We start from the raw sequence: 13,832 nt of genomic DNA on the forward strand, positions 1-13,832 counted from the left end.
CAGAGATTCAGGATAGGGGATGAAAAGCTATTCTGGGTATGGTGGGCAATATTTCAGACAGAATGGATCTCATTTCAGGGCATGATTTTAGGAAGTCATAGCCATGATGAAGTAATTAATTAATACAATCAAGACCAGGATAGTATTGAGTGGCAAGAGGTGTACTCACAAGCTGTTTTATAATGGATCAGCAGTACCAGGAGTGGATGTGATAGCCCTGGAAATCTGCTTCTGAACTAGACTGGCAGGGTAATTTCATCCACTGAAGGCTGAGGTGAGTATGTTGGTGTATTTCTGCAAAGAGTCGGCATATGAACAAATACTTTATCCTAAAATGTGAAGTCCATATGGTAGGGGACATCTGACGTGGAAAGGATGGCAACTGTCAACATTTAAGTACGGTTGTTTGTTAGTAGGTTTAATGTGAACAGAAATTTGTAGCTTGCCCTTTGAGGGACAGACATACATATAGATAAGGGGCACAACCTCCTTCCTTTGCCAACCTTTTCATTGGTTGCTTTGGAGGGGGATTTTCTGGGATTCACTAGCCTTCAGCCCCTGGTTTAGATACATGGATGAAATCTTTCCTATATGGATCCATAGTGAGACTGATTTGTTAAAAAATTTCCAGTCTCTAAAAACATTCTCTCAACTAAATCTCACATAGTTCTATTTTGAATTCATGCCACTTCCCTTGAAGTTGATCTCATCCTCACCAAGGGTCAGCTGACACTTCTGTTCACATTAAACTTGCTAACCAACAACAGTACTTAGATACTGACAGTTGCCATTCTTTTCTTGTCAGACATTCCATCCCTTACAGCCTAGGCATTTGAGGAAAAAGTATTTGTTCATATGCTGACTCTTTATAGCAATACATTACAACTATCATTTCAGCTTTACTGTATGATTAAATGATGATGGCGTCCTCTTGGGTAAAATATTCCAGAGGTAAAATAGTCCCCCATTCGGATCTCCGGGTGGGGACTACTCAAGAGGACGTCGTTATCAGGAGAAAGAAAACTGGCATTCTACGGATTGGAGCGTGGAATGTCAGATCCCTTAATCGGGCAGGTAGGTTAGAAAATTTAAAAAGGGAAATGGATAGGTTAAAGTTAGATATAGTGGGAATTAGTGAAGTTCGGTGGCAGGAGGAACAAGACTTTTGGTCAGGTGATTACAGGGTTATAAATACAAAATCAAATAGGGGTAATGCAGGAGTAGGTTTAATAATGAATAAAAAAATAGGAGTGCGGGTTAGCTACTACAAACAGCATAGTGAACGCATTATTGTGGCCAAGATAGACACAAAGCCCATGCCTACTACAGTAGTACAAGTTTATATGCCAACTAGCTCTGCAGATGATGAAGAAATTGATGAAATGTATGACGAGATAAAAGAAATTATTCAGGTAGTGAAGGGAGACGAAAATTTAATAGTCATGGGTGACTGGAATTCGTCAGTAGGAAAAGGGAGAGAAGGAAACATAGTAGGTGAATATGGATTGGGGGGAAGAAATGAAAGAGGAAGCCGCCTTGTAGAATTTTGTGCACAGCATAACTTAATCATAGCTAACACTTGGTTTACGAATCATGAAAGAAGGTTGTATACATGGAAGAACCCTCGATATACTAAAAGGTATCAGATAGATTATATAATGGTAAGACAGAGATTTAGGAACCAGGTTTTAAATTGTAAGACATTTCCAGGGGCAGATGTGGATTCTGACCACAATCTATTGGTTATGAACTGCAGATTGAAACTGAAGAAACTGCAAAAAGGTGGGAATTTAAGGAGATGGGACCTGGATAAACTGAAAGAACCAGAGGTTGTAGAGAGTTTCAGGGAGAGCATAAGTGAACAATTGACAGGAATGGGGGAAAGAAATACAGTAGAAGAAGAATGGGTAGCTCTGAGGGATGAAGTAGTGAAGGCAGCAGAGGATCAAGTAGGTAAAAAGACGAGGGCTAATAGAAATCCTTGGGTAACAGAAGAAATATTGAATTTAATTGATGAAAGGAGAAAATATAAAAATGCAGTAAATGAAGCTGGCAAAAGGGAATACAAACGTCTCAAAAATGAGATCGACAGAAAGTGCAAAATGGCTAAGCAGGGATGGCTAGAGGACAAATGTAAGGATGTAGAGGCTTGTCTCACTAGGGGTAAGATAGATACTGCCTACAGGAAAATTAAAGAGACCTTTGGAGAGAAGAGAACCACTTGTATGAATATCAAGAGCTCAATGGCAACCCAGTTCTAAGCAAAGAAGGGAAGGCAGAAAGGTGGAAGGAGTATATAGAGGGTTTATACAAGTGCGATGTACTTGAGGACAATATTATGGAAATGGAAGAGGATGTAGATGAAGATGAAATGGGAGATAAGATACTGCGTGAAAAGTTTGACAGAGCACTGAAAGACCTGAGTCGAAACAAGGCCCCGGGAGTAGACAACATTCCATTAGAACTACTGATGGCCTTGGGAGAGCCAGTCATGACAAAACTCTACCATCTGGTGAGCAAGATGTATGAGACAGGCGAAATACCCACAGACTTCAAGAAGAATATAATAATTCCAATACCAAAGAAAGCAGGTGTTGACAGATGTGAAAATTACCGAACTATCAGTTTAATAAGTCACAGCTGCAAAATACTAACGCGAATTCTTTACAGACGAATGGAAAAACTGGTAGAAGCGGACCTCGGGGAAGATCAGTTTGGATTCCGTAGAAATGTTGGAACACGTGAGGCAATGCTAACCTTACGACTTATCTTAGAAGAAAGATTAAGTAAAGGCAAACCTACGTTTCCAGCATTTGTAGACTTAGAGAAAGCTTTTGACAACGTTAACTGGAATACTCTCTTTCAAATTCTGAAGGTAGCAGGGGTAAAATACAGGGAGCGAAAGGCTATTTACAATTTGCACAGAAACCAGATGGCAGTTATAAGAGTCGAGGGGCATGAAAGGGAAGCAGTGGTTGGGAAAGGAGTGAGACAGGGTTGTAGCCTCTCCCCGATGTTATTCAATCTGTATATTGAGCAAGCAGTAAAGGAAACAAAAGAAAAATTCGGAGTAGGCTTTAAAATTCATGGAGAAGAAGTAAAAACTTTGAGGTTCGCCGATGACATTGTAATTCTGTCAGAGACAGCAAAGGACTTGGAAGAGCAGTTGAACGGAATGGACAGTGTCTTGAAAGGAGGATATAAGATGAACATCAACAAAAGAAAAACGAGGATAATGGAATGTAGTCAAATTAAATCGGGTGATGCTGAGGGGATTAGATTAGGAAATGAGACACTTAAAGTAGTAAAGGAGTTTTGCTATTTAGGGAGTAAAATAACTGATGATGGTCGAAGTAGAGAGGATATAAAATGTAGACTGGCAATGGCAAGGAAATCGTTTCTGAAGAAGAGAAATTTGTTAACATCGAGTATAGATTTAAGTGTCAGGAAGTCGTTTCTAAAAGTATTTGTATGGAGTGTAGCCATGTATGGAAGTGAAACATGGACGATAACCAGTTTGGACAAGAAGAGAATAGAAGCTTTCGAAATGTGGTGCTACAGAAGAATGCTGAAGATAAGGTGGGTAGATCACGTAACTAATGAGGAGGTATTGAATAGGATTGGGAAGAAGAGAAGTTTGTGGCACAACTTGACTAGAAGAAGGGATCGGTTGGTAGGACATGTTTTGAGGCATCAAGGGATCACAAATTTAGCATTGGAGGGCAGCGTGGAGGGTAAAAATCGTAGAGGGAGACCAAGAGATCAATACATTAAGCAGATTCAGAAGGATGTAGGTTGCAGTAGGTACTGGGAGATGAAGAAGCTTGCACAGGATAGAGTAGCATGGAGAGCTGCATCAAACCAGTCTCAGGACTGAAGACCACAACAACAACAACAACATCATTTCAGCCTTTACTGGATATAATTACCCCACCAGCCTAGTTCAAATGAAAATTTCCTTGACCACCACACCCAGTCCTAACACTGCTAATTCTTGAAAAAACAAGTTAAGAGTACAGTTCTTCTCACTCAACAGTTTACTGGTCTTGAATGTATTAATCAACTACTTCAACAATGCCCAGAAATGAGATCTATTTCGTCTGAAATTTTGCCTACTACACCCAAAATACATTTTCATTGCTCTACCAATCCCTTCAATATCCTTGTCAGACCCTAAGCTCCTTCTGCACCCATTTCACTCTCCTATGGCTCCTACATCTGAGACCATTCCCTCTTATTAGTTTTAAGACATGCTCTATGCATGCTTCTACCACCACCTATACCAGCCCTGTACCAGGCAAAACATTTACCATCAAAGGGAGAACCACCTGTGAAAAGACATCACATACCAGCTGTAATTTAAAAACTGTGCAGCCTTTTACACTAGTAGGACTATAACCAAGTTATCAGTTAGGATACGCAGGCATAAGCAGAGAGTGTATTTACAAAGTATGCTATACAATGTGATGGTAGTAACTTTGGTGCTTGTTTCACGACACATGCCATCTGGATTCTTCCCCCTGACACCAGCTACTCAGAGCTCCACAAATGGGAACTGGCATTACATGTCCACCTGGCCTTATTTACATTAATTTTGTAGGTGTCAGCATTTCTTCTCAGTAACTATTCCTCTTATACTTTCTGATCTGTCTATTTTGGCCCTCCCCTCCTTCTCCCATTTCTACCACATATAATGTACTTAGCTTTCTGCTCTTATTAACTCTTGCACTTTGTCTTGTCAGTAATCTCTGTCTTGATTTTACTCTATCTTCCACTTTTAAGCTCTCAGGCTTTCAAATGTCATCTGGCGCAGTCTCAAAAAATTAGCTTTCCCTCTCATTCTGTCTGGTAAGTCTCTCCTGTCATGGGGTTCTTGGAGCTTTCCCATAACTCTTCCCACTTCCTAAACCTCACCAGTCTTTTTTCTTCATCCCTCTTCCTTCCCCTTCAGTCCTTCTGCCAGAAGAAGGAGCAACTGGCTCCAAAAGCTTGCACATTTCCTTAACTTTTATATATGTTTTCTCCTGCTGCCCTTTGGTGAGTAGATTTTTTATCCACCCTATTATGTTATATGCTATATTAATATGGTTATGTAAATTTTATGCTAGCAGTAGAGCGAAACATCAAATAATTGAGATAACTAAGGAACCAATGGCTTTTTTTTAAAGAAGTGGTTTCCATTATAATTTAACTATGTACAACTTATTCAGTGAAAGCACAAACAGTTCACAGAGCGTGGTGTACAGATCCAGTATTGGCAGTTTGCCATATTCTCTTTTGTTTCAAATCCCTGGAGATTCTTCTTTGTAGTGTAATCTACCAAAAATTATGAATGAATAAATAAATGATTGAAAAAGCAGCAGCCATTTTCAAAATAACAGCTTTCCCTCTAATAGTATTGTATTCAATAAAGATGGTATAAGTCCAAGCAGAATATTGCAGTTATTGATGCACAATTGTTAAGATGTTTAAAGAACTGATTTTTGGCAGCTACTTATCTTTCTTAATGAGTACTTAGATTTGTTCACATTCCTGAAGCTTCATTTTCATTGTGGGATATGGAACATCTTGCACAAATATTTGACTGGATGAGCATTATTCAATTTATTTCACATATTTTACTGATGACTAGGACAGTTATTTTCACTTTCTTATCTGATTCTTTTAATAACCTTATATAAAGTATTTTATTATTGGAGGTACAGTCGCAGGCAGACATAAAACCTAAAATTTCAAGGAAGCCTGAATGATCACTTGTCACCGATATTGTGCATAACAGTGAGCTACGTTTTTAAGAAGACTTAATAAATAATAATCTATAATATTATAATGTAAGTAGAGGTAAAAATAAAAAAAATTATAATGTTACTTACCTACAAATTTATTGTCAGGAAGTGATTCTTGCTTTCTTCGAAAATACAGAAATATTCCAATACCAGCAACTATGACTGTTACCAAAGATGTTATTACTGGAATGATGACACCAAGGTCATTATAAAAATGGTTGTACTTGTAACCTGAATGAATTATTAAGTCTGGCTCCACAATGGCTGCAACAACATACAGTCGCAAGAGTAATGAGAATCATAAATAATGGAGAGAGGGAGAAATCACATCATAGATCACACTAACATTCCAAAGAGTAGCTTAAGTCTTGACTGTTTAAAAACACATGATCCTCCTACAGGAACTGAAAACTTGAACAGAAAAAGGAGGAGTTAAGGCATGTGAAACAGAATGGATCACACAGAACCTCTTATCAAAATAAATGTCATCAGTAAGTAGACTGATGAACACTTTTCTTTCACTATATTTTGTTTTGCATTAGGAATGAATATTCAAAATTATTCCCTCATTTTGTTCCTGCGTTGGTACCCTGTACATAGGACATCTTAACACTTTCAGAAAACTAAAATCAAAAATTTTTGGTAGCTAATGTACACTCATAAGCAACTGTATTAGAAGAGTTACTGTGTTCAATAAAGATTGTTCCTGTCACCACGATGACTAGAGTGGGTGATATATCACATGGCTGGAATGTGCTCATACTGTGTATTGGCCATAAGTGTGACAGTCAAGTGCATGATACATAAAATGCATATCAGCACATGTTATCATCACCAGATTGTTTATCATCACCAGATCATTGGTGGTTGATGTATGGGTCATGCAGGCACAGAGATTTTCATTTGATTCTGTGCTGCAAGTATACTGTGCATACTTTGTTATGCAATAATCAATTAAAAATGTTTTGTTTGTTTCTCTGACATTTATAAACAGTGTTATACTATCACATTTGTATTTGTTACACTTTTCAATTGCTTATACTGTGCTGCCATCTGGGACTTATGCAGTGAACTCACTTTCCTTTTGAAATGTGTGTATCATGTTTTGTACCAACTTTGTGAATAAGACATTGTAATTTTCTTACAGTGAGAATTATGCTGTTTCACTGTGGTTCCTTTATCATGTCATGGGCCCAATAATCAGTGAGTGACAAGTTTTCTGTGATGTAAATGAAATGTAACATCAGGTACAGTATCAAAAACGTGTGAGAAATGAGTTTTGAGGTTTTTTCCACTATGTACAAGTGAAAATATAGCCTTAAAATAATGAAAAATGAAATAACAAGAATTACAAAGCTCAAAATCATCAAGAACTACCCGGCCTGGAAATTTCAAGTATGTACAACCTTAAGTGCCACGGTAGCTTGGGATTTCATCACAGGCCAAAAAATGAAACTAAGGTATAATGACAACATCAAAGCTACAGCAGTACAGGAATATGAAAAGGATCTTACAGAGAGGAAAAAGATGGGCAATGTAGCTCAGAAAATTATCAGAACATCAGCTGCAGAGAAGTCACTGCTACACATTATTAACTGTGAATCTTCAGCTGTCATATGGACCAGACTACTTTCAGTTTGCATAAATTTGCTCCAGTAGCAATAGTACAACTTAGAAAGGATGGTTCAAGTGACATGGCTACAATAATTTACAGCTGGAAGACCTGGTACATAGCATGTGGGATAAAGGTGAAAACATTTTGAACTCTATGGTAATCACAAAACTATTATTGGCATTACCAACAAACAATAAATATTTTCTGAATGCATGAGAATTAACACATCCTGATCAAAAAACATTAGCAAATTGGACCTCAAGATTGTTGATAGAAGAAAAAATGTCTAAATCACAAGGAAGATATGAAGGGGAAGGCATTCCTGGTAGGTAAACAACAGAGAAATGACAATTTTAAGAATAAACTTCATCTAGAAGATAAAAATTTGAGAAAACCAAGTGAATGCTTCAAACGTAATAAACATAGTCATCAGGTAAAAGATTGCAGAAAAGTTTGCTTGAAATATAATAAACCTATTCATTATGTAGATGAGTGCAGAAATCAAGATGGGATGTCCAGATACGCAAAACATTTTTCATCAGTACCGTATGTCACCCAGGTGATGTCACACTTGTTATGGCCATGCCACGACCCTCGTCAAGTCATCATGATGCCATCACACAGACAACAGCCGTGCCTTGCTCTGGGGCATGCCTGCCACATGACATCACTCTATAGCTAGGCACACTGCATCTTCTTGCAACCATGCAGGGTTTTCACACCTCGTGACCACAGCATATCAATATGGCAAGCCTGACCACAACTATGACCTTCACACTGTGGTAACACAAGGAGTATCTACAACAGTGGCCACATAGGGTAACCTGCAATGATGCGCCATCTGTCACAATTGCCACCTGTCTACTGCACTGTGTTCCTCTGTACCCAGCTACGACCAGTGTCATAGTGGGTTACTGAGGAACAACGCCAACTCCTCAGCGGTGACACCCATGCCACGTCCTATGATAATTGGTCAAGACACCCACATTACCGACACACCTACCATGCCGCGACACCAACTGTCATCTCTACCAGTGCCACCAGACAGTGTTCACGAACCCACTCCATATACTTTGCATGATTACAACAACCTCATACAGGTCCCAACCACTCACCACCAGACAGATTACCGCTGGCCACACATTGAGTTACATCTGTCACCACTACAAGTTGAGTACCCACAAACACAGTTTGCAGTCTGTGAGTGCATGATGCAGTCAGCTGGGTCACAGATGACCATGACAAATTTTTGGTGCTTTTGAACCATCTCCACACCAACACCAAATTTATCAGCAACCTCCTGTTGCATGCACCAACCACTGACAGATACGAGACAGCGAAGATGCTCATACTACAGAGCCTGTCACATTTACCTGAACAAGAACTCCACTTAGCCATGGCTGAAATTTTGCTGGGCCATGATACTCCATCAGCACTCTGGCACAGGTTATGCCAGCAAATCAACACAAACCTCTTACCAGATCATGCACTCTGGTCAACATGGCTTCTCAAGCATAAACACTTGCATCGGCGCTGGCACCAATGTCAACATTGGTTGCATCTACAGCCAGCCTAGGCCAGCCTGCACACTGGCTGTGCCCACAGAGACCACCATGCAGCATTCACTGCACAATGCCTGGCCAACTGACAGTCACCAAGCTGCTCTGACCTCAGCTGAGTCCTTCTACGCTGCACCGACAGCAGCCTTGCAAGATTCCACTACGGCGAGGCACCAACAATCAGATACCATGATGGACCCTGATGCCGTGTTTGTTGTGGAATGTAAAAAACCACCCACTGCATTCACACCCAGCCATTGGTCCATGCCTAATTGCCACAATAACCCACCCGGCCAGAACATTGCACCTACTCAGCTGCACTGACTCTGCTGGTTCCACGCACGCTTCGGTGCTGTCACGCACCACTGTTGTCCACTGTGCAGCTACCCAAATTAGTACAGTGGCGTGACACAGGTGCATCAGGTCGCTGCCCTGCTTCAATCCACCTCACTATGAAGCATGACAACAATCATCATATCCCACGTCTACATTCTGACGATGCGTGGCTCTTCATCTATGACAACCATCTTGGAGTGTACTTAATAGTCGACACAGGTGCTGACATTAGCATGCTGCCACTCAGCTGGCACCTGTAAAATGTACACCATCTGCTATACAACTACGCACTGCCAATGATTCAGTAATTCCTGTGATAGGCGCGGGCTCTCTCACTGTTGAACTGGACAACCACACTCCTCGTCCATGGACTTTCCTCGTGGCTGACCCATAGAGCCAGTGTTGGGTGCAGATTTTTTGAGGCATTATAACCTTCTGCCGGACCTGGATAGGGCCTTACTACTACATCACAATGGCGCCATGCTGATCAATGGACTAAACAGTGACCACCTACCAATGGACAAGACTCCACTGCTTCCTCCTCCTACCTTTGAAACAGTACTGGACCTCCCGCTAAAGTGCCAGGCATTGTTCAATAAGCAAAACCTTGACTACTGCATACACCAACCTCAGCCACACCAATGCCAGCTAATGAGCAACTAACCAACACCTCTGCAACTGCTGGTCCGAGCTCATTGCACAACTGCACATTACACAGCTACAGCTGTCATTGCACCAGCAACAATGAGTGCCTTCTGCCTAAGACGCCACCAGGTCTTCAGAACTACAGGTCAGTCCAGTGCCTCTTACTTCTGGTGACTATGCTCCCTCAAGTGGGCTGTGCAAAAACAGTGGTATTGTTCTCGTGAATGGATTGAGCGTAAACAATGCGAGTGGATCTTGGGCCTCACTTGCTACCCCACATCAGCCCCATAAAAAGACTAACATCATATGCAATGGTACTGTATACAGAATTAATACTACCCCCACTCCACTGGTCTGATGCCAGTCCCACCGCCTCGCCCCTCACAAACTAAAGGCGGCCAAGGATGCAATCAAGGAACTGTTATGCGAGGGCACCATCAGGCCATCATACAGTGTGTGGGCCTCACCGATTACTGTGAGAATGAAAAAAAGATAAAACGTGGTGCCTATGTGGGGACTACAGACATTTGAATGTGTGCATCATCATTGAAAGTTACCATGTGCCAACTATTCAGGATTTCTCCCAGGAACTGGCGGGTGTGCTTGACTGAAAAAGAGCTTATTTGCAGATCCCGAAGTTGGCAATAATTATGCCATTTGGCCTATTTGAATTCCTCTTTATGCCCTTTGGACTAAAGAACACAGCCAAGACTTGGCAACGGTTCACTGATAGCTTTTTTTTACCATGCCCTTTTGCTATTGCTAATGGGTCGATGTAATTATCTTCTCACAAACAGCTCAAGCTCACACCGTCATGCGGTATTTGACAAACTAACAGAGCATGGTGTTGTGGTCAATGAGGACAAATACCACCTCATCGACACTTTGGGCCTCCCCCCCTCCATCCCTCCCCCCCCCCCCCCCCCCCCCCCCAACCAGGAAAAGATAGACCAAATCCGTAACCTACCACCATCAATGGACTATCAAGAGTTGCACTGTTTTTTAGGGGTGATTAATTTTTACTGACTGCACCTCCCCCATGCTGCAGAAACACTTCTGCCACTCACAGAGTCATTTTCTCTATTAGCAAGACACCATTCCATAACCTTTTAATAGACTTTGGAGCTCTAGCTATTCCCTCCACTCTCTTTTGTGTATAGAATTGGGGATATTCTCTCGAATGTGCTCTCTTCCTTCTTTGTAAGAATGAATAGATTATTATGAATTGACATAGTTCTGTTACTGGTATTCAGCATTGTAACAGATGTATCAGGTAGGCTGTCCACACAAGGTCTCAGTGTGGAGTGGGCAGGCAAACCCTCCAGTGACCAACATCTTCCACTGGGAGTTTGAATTTACTGTTACTGTGAGCAGTTTTGATCCCACAAGTCACTAGGGAATCATTTGTCCACTCAGACAGAGGCTTGCTTGCCTATGTAAGCCTTTTAAAACTTGGATGTGGTAGGTTTCCTAGAGGGCACACACTAATCACTGTTCTGTCTCAACATCAATGCATTTTATTGGTGTGCAACATGCCCTAAGACTAGGATTGCCATACGCCACGGATTTCACGGACAGTCCGCGATTTTAGGGTAAATGAAAACGTCTGGGCCGAAAAGGCAAATGTCCGCGATATTTGCTGGATTTGAAGTCAACTTCCGGTAATTTCGAAAATTGCTGTCAAAGAAGCATCAATATGTTATCTCTTTGCCTTCACATTATATAAAATCCAAACAGAACAGAACAGCTTTCGAGATATGGAAACAGTATTCAGAGTTGCTGAAAATTGTGGAATTTTATTTCTCCATTCCCAGTCATAACGCCAATGTAGAGAGAGTCTTTTCCCTCATGAATTCTCAGTGGACAGAAGAAAGGAATAGGTTAACAGTAAAATCAGTTAATGCAATGATGCAAATACAGTACAATATGAAAAATGTAAGTTGCAGTGAATTTCATAAACTGATTGAGAACCAGATTAAGTTCCTTTCATCTATTCAAGGTTCTGAGAAATACGATTGGTATAAGAAAAGCTCAAATGATGACAATAGAACTTCGTGTACTGAATAATGTAATGCATATTCTTATTTTTTGTAATAAATGCTTTCTTAATGAAGCAGTCCTTCCTAAACTCTGGATCATTAATTAAATGCACATTTCCTTTAGCTGATGGGCATGAGGACTCCTTATTCCTCTTATTTCCTTTGATCGGCTATGGTGACCGTAAGTTTTGTCCTGGTTTTTGGATTCCGAGATTATGGCAACCCTACCTAAGACTGAGGTTCTCTTAATAAAGGTTTGTATCGTCCTCATGAGCCAGACAATGAAACCAAGATCCCCATTTCCTCTGACACACATGCTCCACCACCGCACCCATGACAGGGTTACTGAAGCATGTACAGAGCTTATGGTTACAGAGGACTGGATGTGCTTACCAATCTCCAGCCCAGGAAACTGAGGTCACCAAGCCTCAACCCAGCAAGTGAATGATGAGTTCTCTCAGGTGCTAGCTATTTAGTATGACTAGTGGAGCTCGTGAGACATGTTGAAAGCCATGGATGTAATGAGAAGCAGCCCCCTCTCCCCCACCCACCTATCCTACAGAAAACTCAACCACAACAAGTTTTGTTGTTAAACTTGGTAAAACCATCAGAGCTTGGAACTTTCAGAGGCAGAGTGTGGGGGCCTTGTCAACAGTATAAGCAGAATATCTACCTATCTACCTTCCTGTCAAGTTGTAAAGCAAATCATATGGATCTAGTCAATTTTGCAAAATATTATGAGTCTAAAAGAAATAACTACCACCATATATATGGACTGTCAAAATATCATTTGGTTGATCATAAACACTTAACATCACAAGTAAACAAAACAAATAGCTACGAAGTATAACTTTATATGAGAAACATTCATCTTGGGCATCTTTAACCTGGAAAATGTCAGCTCTGGAAATGAGCAAGGAGATATTCTCACCAAGCCACTCACTAGAAACAGCTTCAATAAACTAGGAGAGCTACTTTCTGTTGATGGTACTGACTATCTTATAGACAAAATATAGTGGAAGTGTTAAATATTTAATTGAAGTGGGGGCATTGTGATAACCAATTAAAATGTTTTGTTTGTTTGTTTCTCTGGTATTCATAGATGGTATTATACATTGTCATTATCATACAGTGAAAATCAGTGCTGTTTACTGTGACTCCTTTATCATCTCGATTTAGAGAAAAGCTTCAGTGCCAGAGTCAACTGCCATAATGGCAGGGACCACTAACAACTATCACAGTTTACAACAGTGTATAGATGAGACACAGTACAGCAAATCACTCTCATCCCAATGCTGCGAAAAATGCTGATGAGCAGCCATGCCATCCTGATTTGTCTCCTTGGTATGTATCTCAGGAGCCACTGCCCCACATGCGTATTACCATCCACTGCATGCTGCAAGGTGCAAATATTAGCATGGGTACAAGAACATGACCACTGCATACTCAACCCAGAGAAAATATTAGCCAGGGCTGATGGGTCATAGTAGATGTTGATACATGCTGATGGTAAAATCCACTCTAGGTATGTATGGTGCTTTCCAAAAGCACACCATTCAGGCAGATGATGAATGTATTCTCAAGTGCAGGGTGTAAACATTGGATGAAATAGAGCGCTAATACTTTTTCTGTTATCTCTGGTAAACAAAATTAAAATCAGCTGCCTGACCACATGTATTCATTCATGTGCCTACAGGTTAGTGTTATCAGTTGCCAGATGAAGTACTTATGAAAGTGATATGGGGCTACGAGGATGAGAGAAATGCAGATTATTGATGATTGTGGAATCTCTCTCTCTCTCTCTCTGTACTGTGTGTGTGTGTGTGTGTGTGTGTGTGTAAATTTACAAGTA

General features: G+C 40.7%; 1 protein-coding gene across 1 annotated transcript in view; it reads right to left on the reverse strand.

The window, feature by feature from the left end:
* Nucleotides 1-13,832, reverse strand: part of LOC126235233 (Down syndrome cell adhesion molecule-like protein Dscam2) — a 263,828-nt gene that overhangs the window by 55,758 nt on the left and 194,238 nt on the right. Inside the window, exon 20 of the mRNA XM_049943965.1 lies at nt 5,874-6,050. Within this exon, the coding sequence (XP_049799922.1) occupies nt 5,874-6,050 (177 nt within the window). The remainder of the gene's footprint in view (nt 1-5,873; nt 6,051-13,832) is intronic.

This window comes from Schistocerca nitens, chromosome 2 (assembly GCF_023898315.1).
Source record: "Schistocerca nitens isolate TAMUIC-IGC-003100 chromosome 2, iqSchNite1.1, whole genome shotgun sequence".
Lineage (NCBI taxonomy): Eukaryota > Metazoa > Arthropoda > Insecta > Orthoptera > Acrididae > Schistocerca > Schistocerca nitens.